The following is a 19,235-nucleotide window of genomic DNA, read 5'->3' as shown; positions in this document are numbered from 1 at the left end:
CGCCTTCTCGACATTCAACTCAATCAAAAACGCCTGCGTGTAGAACAGTGCGTTCATCTCAGGGATGCTATCAATGCTGACTGATATGCAAATGCTCTGAATTTGGGTAAATTTGTTATTTTGCCTTCATCATTCACTGGTGGACCAAGATACATGCATGAGAGGACTCAGGATGCCATGACCTATATCAGGCAATATGGCAGGCCAGATCTCTTTATCACCTTTATTTGCAATCCTAAATGGACGGAGATCCAGGTTGAGCTTTATCAAAACCAAAAACCAACCGATAGACATGACATAATTGCAAGGGTGTTTAAACTCAAAGTTGATGCACTCATGAGGCTTTTCACGAGAAAGGAAGGCGGCGTCTTTGTGAAGACAATATGTCACTTGCACACCATTGAGTGGCAAAAACGTGGTCGTCCTCATGCTCACATATTGCTATGGATGCGGGATAAAATAATGGCAGTGATATTGACACTTTCATTAGTACCGAGCTACCTAACCCGAATCACGACCCTGCCCTGTTTGATGTTGTCTGCAAGCAAATGGTCCATGGCCCATGTGGGGATTTCAATCCAAGTTCCCCATGCATGCAAGACACCAAGTGTACCAATAAGTATCCCAGAAACTTCTTAAAATTTACTCAGGCAGGACATGATCGCTATCCTCTATATCGTTGCAGAAATACTGATGATGGTGGATTTGAAACAACGCTCTGACCTGGCACTAACTTTGAAATGAAGGTTGTCTGTCTTTTTCGCCCGGGCAACGCCGGGTACTTCCCGCTATTGTATATATATGTCGCCCAGTGATTGTGCCTGAAGTGTGAGAAATAAATAAGAATCCCTCTACACGTTATGTCTCAGAAGTCGCTCACTACACATCAATGTTACTGTTCTAAAAATCAGTTACCTATCTCTGCAACACAACATAAGAGTGAAGAGACACTAATTTGTGGATGTATCTGTACCACATGTTTAAGGCCATCGCTATTGGAAGGCGGATGAAACAAGTCATGTGCTTAAGATGTCTGCAATCTCAGTGGAGGCCACCGCATATGGGCTACTGACGTATCTGCGCAAGAAGCACTATGAGAGCGCTCGAGAAATTGTTGACTGGCTTACCGAGCAGCGAAACTACGGGGGCGGCTTCCGATCCACACAGGTGTGTACAAATTCATAATAAATAAACTGGCACTTCCAGCGATTGTTGTTGTCCTTCCCCCGCACCTCCCATTAGCATGGTTGGCTATGTATGGTGCGAAATAAGTTAAACTTACATGCATTAATCAGTCAAATAAACCCAATTAAAAGACTCGCCACATTTGTCATGAACGTTGCATTATACAATTAACATATATACAGTAATACCCCGATTTACGCCCTCCCACTTTATGTAATTTCGCTATAATGTACTCAAATGATTAATACCCAATCCCAATTAATGTAACGTGTACCTTGCCATAACGTACTCGAGATTTACGAACTAAACCGTTAAGTCACACATTTTTATCCCTGTAATCAGTTGACATTTGGGTATTGGTCCACAGAGAGAGTAGGAAGATTTTCCGACCAATATAATTTCGTAATTAATTTTTATGGGTTGGAAAACCTAATGATCGAGCAAAATTTGTGTTGTAAGACCCTCCGCCATTTGACATAGCCAACCATTGGATTGATGCACGTACAAGCGTTTAACATGCCAATTAGTATGGCTTCAGCTCACAAGCATCTTCAGGCTAGAATTCAGCATCCTGCATTCTGCCCTTGACCTCGCATATCCAATTTATACATTTGATTTAGAAAATTGCTCTTCAACAGTTTACAACATGATAATTGGTGCATTAAATGCTTCAGTTGTTTGGCTGTGTTTGGTGGTGAAAGCTTTTGAAACCAAAATCTGATCACATGGCCTAACCTACATCCACTATCAAATATACTGTTTCGATTTAAAGCTTTCGTGACTGCAGGGATTCATCTTCTTGGTTCTTTCGGTAAAGTCACGTAGAAGGGAAGTAATAAAATAATAAAAATAAAACATAATAAAATAAAATAATTCTCACGACGTTTCGGCTACAACGCAAGCAGCCGTCTTCAGGTGAAGAATGAGACACTGCCAAGCTAGGAGCTTATATATAAGCTGGGTTGGAGGTGGGGAATGGATTCTTTGCTCCGCTGCAACTTTCCTTCCACGACTCACCCATTGACAGGACGGTCAATGGTACAGTGTACAATAACAAATAGTATAACATTTATATGCTTAATACAATGTACAAAGTAATATATAGTATCGTAATTGTATAGTAAACATATAGCAGTGTGATACACATTAGGGTGGGTAGAATAATACATAGTGTTATATTAAAATGTATAAGGTATAGGGTGGTTTATAGCAATACAGTATATAATTTAACGTTGGGTTTGTCTATGGCAGTATATAGTACGGTGTATGCTCGTGTGATGTAAGAGAATAAAGTTTAGATGGAAGCATATTATATAATTTTTACGACATAGAACTGTAATGTATTACTTGCTGTTAGTAACTCAGCTTATTGTAGAGTATAGTAAGTATACTGATGATGCTATGCAGTTTATACTTTAGTTTTTTATGTAGTTTATACTTTAGTTTTCTACGTGGTTGTTTAGTAACTGCAGCTGCATACTATTAACATTCCTTTCCTTTGTTAATGCTACCCCCTGCACCCTAAATTTGGTGCTGCTGATCCTGCATAATGCATGGGCATAATATGACTTTGAAACCCCCCCCGCCCACCTCCTACGCATTTCCATGAATATGCTAAATTCCTCTTGAGATGCACATTCTTTTTGTTAAGGCGCTCTTCTTCCACCTCCAACCCAGCTTATATATAAGCTCTTAGCTTGGCAGTGTCTCATTATTCACCTGAAGACGGCTGCTTGCGTTGTAGCCGAAACGTCGTGAGAATTATTTTATTTTATTATGTTTTATTTTTATTATTGTATTACTTCCCTTCTACGTGACTTTACCGAAAGAACCAAGAAGATAGCTGTAGTAATCACGTGTGTGGTGGTTGTTACACTCGGAACTGTAAATACGTTCAGTTATAAATGAAGCTCTACTTCTACAAAAATTAACGTCTCCAAGGAACTTCTTTATACAGATGCTAATTCACCTACACTGTGTTCCCATACAGTAATAGTGGTGGTAGTCACCATCACCTATGTTCTATGCAACGCCAATCATATAACAATGGTTAAAAGAGTACGTTAGCAGAGGTGCACAAGCACAATAAAATGACGAATTTGTAATTTACGTTTTCTCAAAAAAGACTTGTCTGAAGTGTTGGCTTATTACCTATTTTGATTCACAGTTGATTTATGGGTGAGGCCACGGAATGATCTGGCCAAATATGTGTCGTTACAACCCTCCACCACCTGCCTTAAAAATATGAGAATGGTTCACCTTACCGGTGAGCTGAAACAATAATAGTTGGGCCGTTCAATGCTTGTACACCACCCGACTGTTTTATTTGATTGGCTATATCAGATGGTGGAGGATCATAACGACACAGATTTGGTCAGATCATTGTGGCCTCACCAAAAATATATGTATGAATAATAATATTGTCTGAAAAGTCCTACGTGTTAAGTTATATTGTCCATGTTTTTATTATAAGGCAGTGATTATGATTATCAGTGCTACATTTTGTATGTACTCCAAATACCTAATAGTTTTACGCATTGTGCACACATAAATGTATATAATTACCAAAATCCTCAGCAGGAAATGTGCATTATTGGGGTGGTGACATAGCCCAGTGGTAACGCGTTCACCGTTTGTAGCAGAGGTTTGTGGTTCAATTCCAGCAAGCCACCGTTGGTTATTAACCATAACTATATGACATCTGCTTTACAGTGGAGGTTAAAGATCCCCCAACATTAATTGAAATACCAGATCATTATATTCTCTTATCACGGTCCAATTGGGAAAATTACCTGCAAATTACTCAAATTGGATTACGCTTAGTGACATTTCTTCCGACTGGCAGACTAATGCCCAATTGCATGCTCGATGCTGGGTCACCTTGTGCCAAACAGGGGCCAGCTTCCACTGGGGGTGACCAATCAAATATTTTGAGATAAGATGTGATGACAGTCGCTTATTGTGTGGCAAGTCCTCTGAGATGCCCGGGCTTAAGGGAGTGGGCTCTATCACAATTGTTTTTGTAATAATCGTTACCTATTAATGAACTCGAACTATTGCACAATCTTGATTATTATTGAGTAATGTGGTGTGCTGTGTATGCAGGACACTATTTTGGCCTTGCAAGCAATGGCTCAATACAAGATGGATTCTTCCAGTAAAGAACTGATTGATGTGCAGCTGGAAATAACATCTCCAAAAAACAATTTTGAGAAGAAAATGAAAATTACTGAAGAAACTCGGTTTGTGCAAGAACCTCATAAGGTAGGTGCAAGAGGTAATTTTCTTCATTGAAAATTTGGAAGGAGGATGGTGCAGTGGTATCACTCGTACCATACAGCAAGAAGTGCCTGGATTATATTCCGACTTGGGTGCCTTGAATGTGCAGGTTGTATGTTCTCCCCCTGTTCTGTATTGGTTCTTCCAGATTATCTGATTTCCTCCCACAGCTAACACGAAGCACAACATCTTCCAGGTATTGGCCAAACATCCCAATACTGAGAAATGACCTGAAAATGACTCAACTGGGATTAGACACAGCAACATCACCTCTACTGTGAAACTACTGCAGACTGTCAAACAGAATCATTATGTGATATCCTTGCACTATAACAATGACGCTTACAACAAATGTACTAAATTATCATGAAAGGCATTGCAATTTAAATCTATTATATTCATTAAAATTGGTCAATATTTAGAAATTAGCCTTCCTGCACCCTTTACACACAGGTGGGGCTGATGACTATGATTAAATAACCTAGAAATTGAACCGTTTGCGTTGTGTACAGATTCCACCTGGAGGAAATATCACTGTAAAGGCTTCGGGGAGAGGCACGTTTACCCTTTCGGTAAGACTTGCTCATAACCGCTAAGAAATGTGTTACATTTGTATACGCATACATATACACTTTGACTGACTGCAGCAAGTCCATAATAATTTAACATGTAGGCTATCACGACCAATATGATTCGTAATTTATTTTTGGGTTACATCACGGAAGTAAAATGTGTGTTGTAAACCATCCTCCAACCGACAAAGCCAGTTAATACAATTTTTCACTTGAACAAATAGGAAAGATAGTGCACACTGATGCTTATCTCAATGCACACTCGCACCATCACCCAAAACAAAAATCCTCTCATGAAAAGGCTCATACATCGGGTACAATTTTTGTCAGATACTGAAAGTCTGAGGAGTGAGATTAAACATGTCAACCGCTACAATTGAATAGATACAATACACCAAAACCTTGCCCATCGTGGTTTTTCCATTGCGAATTTGACTATTTGCACAATATTTATTGAGGTACACTTCATTCATCAGGCCCCTCTGGCTCGACCACTCGCGGGTTTGGCTGCGAGATTCCTATACAGTACGTATCGTAAAGAACTACTCTACAGGTACTCCAACTACACTCTGCTCACAATGATACTGCTGTGGAAGATTAAAATGCTGTCATCATTCATGGTTAGTTAAAGTTTTTAGTATTTTTTTTTAACGCATGTCATCAATCGTAATGATTATAAAGCCAGGCAAAGCTCTAGGTGTCAATGGAGTCCTCCAAAACTTCCTTATATATCTTGGGCCAAAGGGCCACAACTGGATATCATCCATCCTTACTTAAATGGCCACCGGCTAACTACCAAAAATCTCCTGACAATTGAAAGTGCGAAGCAGACACGGAGGAGGCTGGAGCGTGTTTGGAAGAAGACCGGTTTTGAGACTGCCTGCACATCTGCCAACCGACTCATTGAGTCTCGCAAATCATTCTATGCTCTGTGTCAATGAATCTGCTTGCGACGCCCATTCTCTGTTGCACGTCGTGAAGGGTTTGCTGTACTCCAACCACCGATCAATTAGTCAACCCGGTCTATGCACAGTACTTTCGACAATAGTGATGACCAAGATGGCAGTTTCTAACTTGGAGGCAACGCATTTTCCCGATCTTCTATCTGAGTTTGATCAACCTGGAACCAATTCAAAACTCGAGACCCTGGCACCAACGTCGTTGGCAAATGTGCCGATGTTCATCGCACGGCTGCCAAATAAGATGTCACCGATTCAAAATGGTGCAAAAACACCACTCCTGAGGGCAGCTTGGGCCATAGCAAACCCTGCAAACCATTGCATAGGTCATAAAGCACCTTTGTCTGAAGCAGTTACTTCCCCACGTCATTGCGATGGGCAGATTACATCTGTTGAAGTTGGCGTACCGGAAGTTCCACAGCATTAAAATGGCTCTACAAAAGATCACTCATGAGCTCTTCAAGATCATGGATTACTGGTGCGCAGCAGTGTTGGTTGGCCTCGTCATCACTATGCGATGACGTCACAATTGCGCAGACGTTATGACCCGTGTTTTACACAGCCATTCCGTTTATCATGGAAGTGGAGGTGTAGCAATTCCTCCTATTCCTCGATATTCTGCTTGGACACGGCCCACATGGAAAAAATAACACGGCTTTTATCGATAGAAAATGCACACTTATGCCTAGCTGAATGCATAATTACACCATTCCACACAGAAATATTCTCTCATAAAGATGCTTCATATATCAGGCAAAAAGTGTTCGATATGAACGTCTGAGGAGGAAGATTAAACATGTCAAAGAAGCACTATTATATGATTACAATATCTCACAAATTAACAAAGCATAGAGTGCCGAAAACAAATCAAATAGTACAAATTATGACAGTGCTATTAAAACAAATTACTATATATTCCGGGAGTAACTGATAAACTAGATAGAATTTTGGAAAAACTAAAAAATCCGAGTGAGATTTGGCACAGTACACAATAATCCCAAAAACGTTATCTGGTACTGAAGATAAACTGCCGAAGCTATCAATAAGAGGTGTTTATCAGATTACTTGCTCCTGTGATAAATGCTATGTTGGTCAGACAGGACGAGAGATTGGCACAAGAAAACCAAAGAAACATTAAGATACTCACAAACACAATTGTTAGCAGTTCTAGAACACATGTCTGCCAACCTAGCCATTCAATTTATTTAGAAAACATTTATAGTTCATGAAAAACTAGCTTAAATTGTATTGGCCAAGACTGAAATTTTATTTCGATTTAAAGCTTTCGTGACTGCAGGGATTCATCTTCTTGGTTCTTTCGGTAAAGTCACGTAGAAATTTAAATTGAGAGGAATAAAGAGAATTTCAACAATTTTCATAGAAAGAGACTGAATGCTGCTTGGAAGTGGATAATTAAGTACAATTGCAACAATCGTTAATGTACTCCGACTTAAATTGACACAGCTATATTATAACACCACGAACCATTTAGTAGTTTTCTAGATGACATACCATTTGCCATGCACACAGCACCCTGCACCTAGCTAACACCACGTTCCCTGCACTTAAGACAATCACCATGAATGCAATACTGTCGACCACTCGAATAACCTATAATCTGAGTATATTTGGTTAACTGTGACTAATCTCATGTCTAACATGTATAATTTCATAAGAACATAATCTACTAAAATTGATATGAATACTTTTACCCCCCTGGGTCCTCCTCACTTGTAGGTGCACAGTGAGTACATCACCTTCCCCTATTAAAGACTGTAAACAGGAAGGCAGCTTCACATTTATAGCAATCACCTGATCATGCTGGTTGTAATCACCAGTGAAACGTCGTACTTAATTGTGCATGTTATGGGATTACTCTAACACACAACCGATGCTGCTGAAATATAAAACAATTGGCATGTTCTGTTCATGTGACAAACATCACTAATTGGCTATCGCCTGGATGTGGGTGCACAGGATATGTGATTTTTTGCTAACCCAAAAAACATGAATAATATTGGTCTCAAAAGCTTACGTTAAGCTTTCTTACTCCTCAGCCCTTCAGCTATGTGTTTTCTTTATGCTAACTATTATTTTACTCCTAATGTGTGTTTCTAGTAGTGTTGCATGCTTGCATGAACACCAAGTGGATTGCATGCGTGTTGGGAGAGGTGTTGTGATCAATGCTTGGGTAATGTGGGATCTGCATTTCCAAGGTGCTACACTCTTTACTGGGGTTTTATTTTTCATTGCTGGTAACTGCGTGAAAAAAGCAGTGACTGGTTTCTCACACGTAGAAATGTCTCCATAAGCAAACGCAACATCGTATTTACATTGCTAACTGAGAAATGTAGGGAGCTGGCAAAGTGGTGTAATAATTAGCACACTGGATGTGTAATCTAGAGGTCGCTGATTCAAGTCAATATTCCGGCACTGCCGTTGAAACAATGGTGCAAGTTCATTTGGTGCATTCGTTGTTAAATTCAACTGGTTACCAGTTGCTGACTTTTGAAATGGGCAAATGGTTCTGAAATCACTACTACCGGTTTCCCAATTACCATTAAACAACCCTAGTTTTAATGTGTGTCTGTGTGTGTTTGTTATTCCATAGATTATGAGTGTATTCAACAAGGTGGCTCCCTCAAGCAAATCCTGCTCCACATTTGATTTGAAAGTTACGATGACCGAAGCGGATGACGGAGGTGAATTTTCTCCTTGATTTAGATGGGTAATCTGGGATCTTTCGATTTAAAGCTTTCGTGACTGCAGGGATTCATCTTCTTGGTTCTTTCGGTAAAGTCACGTAGAAGGGAAATAATAAAATGATAACAATAAAACATGATCAAATACAATTCTCACGACGTTTCGGCCACAGGGCTGTTCTTCACCTGAGGATGGCTGCTTGCGTTGTGGCCGAAACGTCGTGAGAATTGTATTTTATCATGTTTTATTTCTATTATTGTATTATTTCCCTTCTACGTGACTTTACCGAAAGAACCAAGAAGATTAATCTGGGATCTGTGCAGCTGTATAGTTTTGGGATGTTTGTAGAGTGGCCAAAACCAGTTACATTAGTTTTTTAACAATTGAAGGAAACCAGATAACTCGAAGAACACCATGCAGAACAATAGGGGAACAGATCATTGCATTCACCTCATAGAAGCTGGTTTCCAGGGTCAACAGAAAACGAGCACAGCAATGATTGACCTCTGCTGCTGCCTATGATGCTGTTTTGCATCATGACCTGCTGCTGAAGTTGGCCAACATCATCAAATGCCGTTCTACTGTACACCTAATCAACGTGATGCTTAGCAACCATACTTTCACTGTATACCTTGCTGTGGAACACAGGCGCAAGAGGATTATGAATAATGACATCCCTAAAGGCTCAGTACTGGTGTAGTAGGTTCAATGGGACTTGGACAACGTAGTCGGAGGCACACCTAGCTATTAACCGTTTCACTCAATACAGGCCAAGGTATACAACACTCGAAGGGATATCGGCCCCTTCACCCGTCTAACAGGGAGATTCCACTATCTCTATCCCGGCTAGCCTACTCCCAGGTCCCCACTACAGAGCTAGGGGAGGCTAGCTGATCCAGCTCTGGCCAAGCTAGGATCACAGCACCCTTAGTCACCAGACCGGCTCTTACAAGAGCATCGGCTCTGGGCTCTCAGGGCCACGCCACTGGCTTGCCCTGGTCGGTCCTTAGAAGGACAGCGATCCAGGGGAGTCCCAGGGCCTATCTAGCCGGTCTTCCTTCTTCACTGGCTTAAGCTAAACACTGAACCCCGAGTCCACCGGCTCACCGCCTTATATAGCAACTCCCCCCCTCCGAGGGGTGGGGCCGTGGGGGATCACAGCGCCGTTTCAGCCCCCTAGGCTAAACGATGCGGACGTGGATGTAAGCATCCTTCCGCGTGCGGGCATAACCACCCCTGGTGTGTTTCTTCGCCCTCCCGTAACACCTCTACACTGGCACTGTCACTATGTACCATGTACAAGAAGTCCTCGTTTAATATCGCGAATGCATTCTTGAAAATTGCGATGTTAAACAAAACTACTTTATACGAAACCATATTCCCATAGGAATGTATTACAGTATTACGTGTAAATATACAATGTCTTTTTATTTATGAGTTTGACAATGCTTCTCTTTTTTGTTGAACCATAACACATTTTACATACAGTACGTACAGTACTCCCCATAGTCCATTCTTGATGATGTTATAGTGAAGCGTAAAAGGACATTAAGTGAGTTTGTTCAATAAAATACTGAAGCCGTTATAACGAAACAACCCTTTGTGTGAAGCAACGTTAAGCGAGGACTTACTGAAGATAAGTGACCTGCCAGGTACATCATGTTGCAAATTCATATATGCATATAACATAACCTTTGCTGCACAGGACACACATCTTTCGAATATTACCAAAAAACGAATGGCTGCTCTAACTTAATTGAACGTATATTTCCATCACTGGATACTCGGACCAGACCTTTCCAAAGCCACCATAAGTGCTTTCCACCTGAACAGTCATGATGTGTCCTTCTGTGGTAGTCCGGTTTGCTATCACCCCACTCCAAGATATCTTGAGGTTATAATTCAGAGTAGCCTGACCTTCAAGCCCCACATAAAACATAAACTTGCGAACTGCCTCCATATCACTAATCCACTTAGTGGCAGAGTTTTGTGCTCCAGCCAATCCTAAAGCTCATACATAAAACTACTGGATGCACAATTACATAACGCAATGCGAATAATAACTGGAACAATCAAACACAAATTCCCTCTTCGTTCTGACGAATCTTCTGCCATCAAACATGCACATAGACATGAAAACTAAAGGAGTTTACACATTTTCTTGCCAACGACAACCTACGTAATCGACCTAGACCTCAACATTGTACAGCAATCCCTCGCCAACCGCGGTGGTTAGGTTCCTGGAAAATGCTACGGTAGGCAAATCCGCGGTTGGTAAAGTACTGCGCCTATGAGAAATACGGGGTTAGGGGAACCGCAGCTGCGGTCAGACTCGTCATAGATTAACTAATTTAGTTGCCTGTTTACTCACTAAACACCGAATAAAATACCGTAAATTACACAATAACATCATAAAACATAAATAAACATTACATTAACTCTACATACCTTTAATAATTACGATGATGACAATGAGATGATAGGAGAAGGGCTGGTTAGAATGAGGAGGGACTGAGCCCACCCTCTTCCTGCAGGCCACAGACAAAAGACTTTCACCTTCACCACTCATGCACACTCCGGGGACCATGATAAAGGGCAATATTAACCCTTTCCCGGAATCGGAAGAAAAAAGAAAATCACTTAAATTAGTATATAAATAATAAACTATGTATACATGAAACCGCGGTTGGCAAGTCTGTGGTTGGTGAGTGATTCCTCTACTTTGCCACCAACTCAAGTCCAAATCCCCCTTTTGGGATCGTGCTGTCACATCCTAGAATCTCACCTGGATCTGGAATAACGCTGGAAAACATAGTGGAACAACGTAGCCATCCAGAATAAATGCGTAAATTGAGACCCAAACATCACACCTCCTGGCTTTCCCATTCCTCGAAGCTACTGGTATAACCATAAACGGCATGAGAATATCAACACCAGGCCAATGCTCACATTTTCATATATTTAACATTTAAGAAAAGCCACAGTAGTGCAACTGTGGCCATGCAAACTTCAGTGTACATAACTCAGCTGTGTTCCAGGGTGAGGGTTTAACTGTTGAGATCCAGCAGAATTTAAAGGGAGCCATGGTTTCTTGTATACGATATAATTAGCGTAATAGACTGAAACTGTTAACTTCAAGGAATTATGATTTAAATCGGAAAGTAGAGACATGATTGCTGAAAAAAGCATGTCTGAAGTGATTGATTTGGGACAAATATAATCTTGCTTTAAAATTGGAGTAAGTGAAGGAAACAAAAGGTCAAATTACACCATGAATGATCGGACACACTAGGGTCAACAATGGAACGGTTGGCTAAAGATTGTTCTCGAATGCACACCAAGTCCAAAATATAATTGTGAATATGGGTGGCGGACTTAACTTACTGAGTTAAATTGAAACAGTCTAAAGTAGCCAGGAAATCCCTAACCAAATAACATCTTGGTGAGCCTACGTGTGGTGGTGAAGCTTCACAGAAGTTGTTTTGAGAGACCTGGCCACAACTGACTGGCATCAACATTGCCTTATAATGTTAGCATTTAAAATTCTGGCTGACCACTTTGGTTAATACTTTATGTGAATCAACCAAAACATACGTGCTGTCTTCTTCACCATTGGCATTAAATATCCTGTGATATTGTTCTAAAAGAGAAGGCCATTGTGTGCCAGTTTCATGGTCCACATTTGCCAAATTCGAACCATTGCGGTACATATAACTCAATTGGGAGGACACATGGCAAAATCTCCCTCTACTGTAAAACTACTGCAGACTGCGCCTTCGTGATATGTATATATGTTGAACATATTTCGTACTGTAGCCAACCTTGCTAATTAGTGGTGCGGGGGAAGGACAACAAACTATACACAAATACCAAATGTACTCAATTATTACGTGAATGCCCAATGTTTGTTGTGCACAGAGAGCCCACAAGGACGCTTGGGTTGGTTTGATGGAAAGAGGCGGCGGAGGAGAGATATTGGTGACGAAGGAGGTGTTGAAGCAGTGTACCGAATGAACATGTGTACCAGGTGTGTCTCAGCAGTAGCACTCTGTGTATCCTGTGCTCATTTCTTGAATAAATAATTCATAATGAACCCATTCTACCATTTTGTGTACCTTCAGCTGCCCACCAACATCACATAAAAATTACAGATATAACGCCATGCATAAAATTTCAAGGCGCGTTAAATCTCAAGAACCCATTACGTCATTGAAAACGAGTAGGCCATTGTGTGCCAGTACATCATGGTACAAAATTGCGAAATTACTTGCAGATTACTAAATTTGTATTGCACACAGCAATCATCATCAAACTTCTAGCAGACATTCCCGCTTGCAGGTCAGATTCTGAGTCACCTTGTCTGACACAGGGACAGCTGCCACTGGGTATGCGTGTTGCCCATTCCTTTCCTCACCTCTCCACTCCTTCCCATCTCTCCCCTGCCATTTCGTGACCTCTATGTGCCCTTTGTTGTAGTCACTCATTCCTCTGTTACCGCTTTTAAACTATGTAAAGCTCCTTGAGCTAAGGTGGTCTATAAATATAACATAAGATAGACTATGCATCATTTATTAATTAGTGATAGGTTTAGTAATTTGGAAGATAATTTAGCAGTTGCTTTATGTGTTTGTTTTGTGATGCAGATATAAGCCACGAAAAGAGGACCTTTCAAGTGAATCTGGAATGACAATTATAGAAGTGAACATGTTAACTGGATTTCTTCCAGATAAAAATGACCTCATCCAGGTAAGACACACACATACCATACTGAGAAAGCTGTTATTGTGAATTAGAGTGGACATACAATGGCATTTGTAATGTTAACAAGGCAGGATTATCAGACATGCAGAAATATAGGATACCTAATATCATGTTTGGATGCAGCATCCTTTAGCATGGACAGATACAAACCTTTGGAGGCCTAGTTAAATATTGTCTGAACTATATATGGCCAACATTTCAGTTCTCTATCCTTTTAAAAGCATAATTATAATTGGCATAATGTTTGGGTCAGCAGGGTGGTGTAGTGGTAACACTTGTGCCTCATAGCAATGAAGGCCCTGGGTTTGATTCCCTACTTGGGTGGCTTCTACGTGCAGTTTGTATGTTCTACCGATGTGCTGTAAAGTGTGAATGTGCATAAAATGTATGTAAAGCTGTGCGAGAAAATGTATGTAAAGCTGTGCGAGAATGGTGTGAGTTTGTGGAGTTTGTATGTTCTCCCCCTATTCTGCATACGTTTCCTCAGAGTTCTCTGGTTTGCCCCCATAGCTAAAACTGCTATTGGACAAATATCCCAATGCTGATAAATTACCTGAAAATTATGCGATTGGAATGATATGTTACATCAATGGCCCCTACTGTAAACATTTGGCAGAACCCTCCTGAAAAAAGTATTGACATTCTTGAAGTTTTCTGGGTAAAGCAGCGCAAATTAAGATAATTAACATCGCTTTGTATATATTTCCTATATATTCTCCCTTTCCACAGCCATTCTTGTAGTCGACTCCCTGTCCAGCTGTCTTTTTTTCCTGTGCATACGACTCTGTCTGTTTATAAAGAAAATATGTCCGTGGTTCTGTAGAGCCCGTGGCTGCATATAGACACAATAAAAGTATAAACAAAAGCAAAATAATATGGACCAGGTTCGTCCTTCTGGAGATAATCAGCAGTCAGGCATGCTAACCAACTGTAGTGTCTTGTTAAATTACTCACACCGACACGTTGTAACAAGTCACTCAGCGACTCCGCACACAGCAGCTCCGCACTCAGCGACTCTGCATCTCCATGGCTGCCCTCACCGATGCTCCTTCATACCCGCTCACCCGTCTGTCCCGGGTGGGGGGTTCAGCCAACACCCGCCCGGCGACGGTATGAGGGTTGAGGTCCTGTTGACAGCTTTAGTGGCAGCGGCGAGATCTCTTCACTCTTGGTTCCCAGGCAACTTCTTCTCTGCTTACGCACACTCCCCTTATATATCCCTCCTCATTCCGAGTCCTCACGTGCTCCCCCTCAAGCCGCTGCCAACCCAGCGCCTGTTGCCCCATTAATTCCTTATCATCACCCCCTATATCCCGTCTCTCCGACGCCAACCTCCGGCCACAGCGTACCCACCTGTTCGACCTCGGTTGCACCCGCTTCTCCCCTTAATTACTGGCAGTTTGTCAGTGCAAAGCTCATGTTGCAACGCACACATCTGTTCGACCTCAGTTGCACCCACTTAACAGCGCGCACTGCATATATCTCTCCTCTACACAGGTACTGCTTGTTTACCAGATGTCTTAGCATAGCACGTGCCCTGTCTCGACATGGACCATCACTGCGCAAATAATGGCTCTCAGACTAAAATATAACATGGTTTTTGCCTCAATTATCATGATTCATAATAATTTTTGGGTGAGGCCATGTAAATATTTGCCTAAAATGTGTGTTGTTAAAACCCTCTACCACCCAAGACAGTCAAACAAATGAAACTGCCATTTTTACAATCGTTTAACTTTCCAATTGCAATTGCTTCAGCTCATTGGTAAGTTGAAAACCATTTCTCATAGCCAGATTTAGAGTTACCGTAGGTACAATTTTAGCTGTGATAATTGCTCTTCAACTTACTGATGAGCTGAAAAAAGAATAATTGATGCGTTAAACACTTGTACACATGATGATGTAGTTGCTTGGCTATGTTGGGTGGTGGAGGATTTCATGACATACATTTGGGAAGTTAATTCCATGCCCTAACAACATTTTATCTATCAGACTAAAAGATATGTCATTTTTATGTAGAGATACAGAATGGAAATTGGTTTATTTTATTATGATGCTTATTTACTCAGAAACACCTCATTAAGCCTCAAGACTCTGGAAGGGGGTCTTGCCAAGGTTTAGCGATCGGGGGTAATGTTGTCGTGCATAATCCAAATTGAGTAACTTGTAGGTAATTTTTTTACCATTAGAATGTTTGGTCAATGCTTGGTACATTTCTATACTCTTTGGTTCTTTCGGTAAATTCACGTAGGTATAAAATGAAAAAAAAAACATCACAACGTTTCAGGTGCAACATAAGCGTCCGTCATCAGGTGGGAATGCATTGTCTGCTGCTGAGGCAGACTTTTTGGAAAGTTTTGAAATGGGTGTAGCCCAAGGGTCATAAAGAAGTGGCCGGGGCTAGTGATATTAATGTGAGAAATTAGCATGTAACTGTAAGATAGCAGGAGAGCGACCTCCTGGACGAGGGCAGGGAAGTGGCTATGTTAATGTGAGAGATTAGCATGATGTTAATGTGAAAAATTAGCATATAACTGTAGAAGAGGAGGAGAGCGGCCTCTTCGACGAGGGTACGGAAGTTGCTATGTTGATGTGAGAGATTCGCATAAAATAACAGCTGACATAGGCAGGTAGGATGTAAACATCACAGTCAGTTAAGACTTTACCTGGTTAATAAGGTCCTTCCATTGATTGCTCAATTTGTACCCATCCTCTCGGTTGAAGTTGTGTCTGTGTTTATATATCTAGATGGCTTCATGAACAAATCTCTGAAGGTAGCCGGTAGGTTTGCAGAGTACCTCCGTCTTGGAAAAATCTATTTCGTGTGAGCCCACAGCGTTAAAACAATGATCGGCAACGGCAGAGGTATTGAGCCTACCGTGTTTCAAATCTGCCTTGTGTTCACGAACGCGGTCCGAGACATGTCGTTTCGTTTCCCCAATGTAACTGCTGCCACAACCACAACTCAGTATGTAGACACCAGGGTATTGCATGTGTAATAAAACAGGTCGACGACAAGCGACTGTGTCTCCATCTTTTTATTTCTTCGTTATCTGGACAGCTCACGTTCCGCTCTCCCGGTCATTCCGCGGCACGTCGCGGGAGCTGACATCTAGCTCTCACGCCGCTCTCTCGTTTTTCCGCTCCCGCGCACCGCTGGCAGATGGCGCGCTGGGAGCCATCTCCGCGTCGCCACGTGGCCGATGGCTCGCGGAGACCCCCGACGTGGCCCAGTTTCCAGCTTCCACCAATTTACCCCGAGCCCCTCCCGGGTACCCCTTATATCCTCTTCCCACGTCACCCCAACTCCACCCTTCGCCACACCCCTTAAGAACTTTCCAGATAATACCACACCCTAACGCCCGCGGGCTCCGCCCTTAACCCTGCCCCCGATGGTTCGTGGAGCCTGGTTGGCTTAGGGGCTGGGGTGGCGAAACCCAGCATATGCTCGCATTACATCACCCCCCCCCCCCCCCCGGTGTAAAAGACTAGCCTTCCTGGCTGATTCAGGACAAGACCATAATGCGAAAGACATACTGTAGTAACACAGTAACGGACAATTGGAATAAGAGCAACGCATAACAACAAGGAGCAGTAACAATCAACGGAAGGGAAGAGACTTGGATCTGGTACGCGACGCCGGACCATCCCTTGCATGAACAGGGTGCTTCGCTGACTGCAATCCAGGCATGGTTGGAAGAGCAGCGGGATCGACATCCCTCGCCGCTGGTGAAGGCCCGGCCGGTGCAGGATGACCTGCGTCCGGTTGGCTCAGGCCCGCCGAGTCTTTGGGAGGCAAAACAGGCCCCTTCGGGGGTTGTACATGGTCAAGGGGTGCAGCACGCCAGACACATCAGACACCGGCAAGGCAACTTTTGGGGATGACGGACCGACGCGAGGGGCAAAGAAGGCCTTCAACTGAGAAGTGTGGACATACCAACGGCGCGACCCCGCCCGGATGCGTGCACACTGGGGACTAGGAACCTCAATCAATTCCACAGGACCTTGCCAAAGTCTGTGCAGCTTAGGAGAGGTCCCCACAGCCCATGGCAAAGCGCATTGGAAGCGCCGAGCACACCGCTCGTTACGGGCCTGGGTTTTAGACGTGGCAATCCGTGCCACATCCCACGCCTCCGTGACACGTTGAACCGTGTCGCAAATGTATTCGGGGAGAGTCTGCGCGGGCTCCTTAGCACACGCACCCAGCTGTACATCAACAGGCGGCACGTTCTCACGCCCATACATGAGAAAAAAAGGTGAGTACCCAGTGGATGCGTGCTGTGCCATCCGGTAGGCGGAGAGCACCCCAGGGATTTGCAGATCCCAATCGGCCTGCTTCTCGCTAACCATATGGCAGTGCATAGCCGACAGGGTACGGTTCAACTGCTCCACAATCCCATCCATTTGCGGGTGGTAGGGCGAAGTACATATTTTCCTGGTGCCCAATGCGTCACACAAATTACGCAACAACTTAGAGGAGAAGTTGCGGCCTTGGTCCGTAAGCAGCCGTTCGGGTGCCCCCTTGTCCATCACGTACCCGTATAGAAATGCCTCCGTGATGGACGACGCCGACTGATCGAGCAAGGGCCAAGCCATCGGCCACCGTGAGAAATATTCCACACCTACCAACAGAAATTTGTTACCCCGGGCAGATGGGGGAAAGGGCCCAAGGATGTCTAGAGCCACCAGCTCGTTAAAGCGCGTTACCTGGATCGATTGCAAGGGAGGAACCCAACGCCGTTTCGGTGGCTTCCGGCGAGCGCACTCAGAACAGGCCTGGATGTCCTTGGTGACGCCAGCCGTCATGCCATGCCAAAAATAGTCTCGCTGTAACGTCAGCAAGGTTTTCTGCACGCCAAGATGTAACAACTTCTCAGCGTGCAGTACCCGAATCAATTTATAACAAAGTGGAACCACAAGGCGCCAACGGCCCAGCAAATCATCCCTCCACATTAGCAACCCGTCCCGGAGGGCCCCTCGTGGAAAAGTGTCTGCAGATGAGTACACCTGCAGCTTACCCGCCTGACTTCGCAACGAAGTCAGTGATTCGTCCAACAGTTGCTCACGGACCCACACCGAACGCGGCAAGTTCAACACCCCATCAGCCGGCTCCGGACAGGTCGGGTCCATGGGATCCGCCATCGCGGACATGACCGGCCGAAGGGGCTGAGGGGGGCGCGTGCACAGATTAGTGCCCGAGGCGCACACGCAAGAGGATCCTAGCGGTAAGCAGGAGAGCGCGTCCGCGTTACCATGACGAGAACCTTTACGGTACTGTATGTCAAACGAGAATTCCTGCAGCGTCTCCAACCACCGCGACAGCTGGCCAGAGGGCTGTTCGATATTCAAGGAATATTGCAAGGTGGCATGGTCCGTGCGCACCAGGAATTTCCTGCCGTATAGGTACGGCCGATATTGGCGAACGAAATGAACAATCGCCAATAATTCCCAATGAGTTACACAATAGCGGGTTTCCGCCGACGAGAGAACGCGGCTCCCATACGCCATCACGCGCTCGACGCCATTTTTACACTGGGACAGGACGGTGCCAATGCCCGTATCACTGGTGTCCATGTCCAGAATAAAGGGCAATGAGAAATCAGGGAAATCGAGCGCCGGCGCGGTCACCAATCGATTGCGAAGGTCGCGGAACGCCTTCTCCTCTTCTAGTCCCCACTTGAACCTCTGATTTTTCGCCTTGAGGAGGTGCAGCGGTCTAACGATAGTGGTGAAATTAGGTACGAATCGACGGTAGTAGGACGCGAACCCGACAAAC

The 19,235-nt window shown here is 43.5% G+C and overlaps 1 protein-coding gene across 2 annotated transcripts in view; it reads left to right on the top strand.

The window, feature by feature from the left end:
• The window catches only part of LOC144721178 (complement C3), a 239,441-nt gene that overhangs the window by 195,240 nt on the left and 24,966 nt on the right, over positions 1–19,235 (top strand). For both annotated transcript variants that reach the window (XM_078598569.1, XM_078598568.1), the window contains exons 31-36: positions 986–1,167; positions 4,291–4,449; positions 4,977–5,036; positions 8,607–8,697; positions 12,617–12,725; positions 13,342–13,444. In XM_078598569.1, the coding sequence (XP_078454695.1) occupies positions 986–1,167; positions 4,291–4,449; positions 4,977–5,036; positions 8,607–8,697; positions 12,617–12,725; positions 13,342–13,444 (704 nt within the window). The remainder of the gene's footprint in view (positions 1–985; positions 1,168–4,290; positions 4,450–4,976; positions 5,037–8,606; positions 8,698–12,616; positions 12,726–13,341; positions 13,445–19,235) is intronic.

Source organism: Lampetra planeri, chromosome 11, assembly GCF_965212315.1.
Source record: "Lampetra planeri chromosome 11, kcLamPlan1.2.h2, whole genome shotgun sequence".
NCBI classification, from domain to species: Eukaryota; Metazoa; Chordata; class Hyperoartia; order Petromyzontiformes; family Petromyzontidae; genus Lampetra; species Lampetra planeri.
This window is presented reverse-complemented; position numbering and strand designations above follow the sequence as displayed.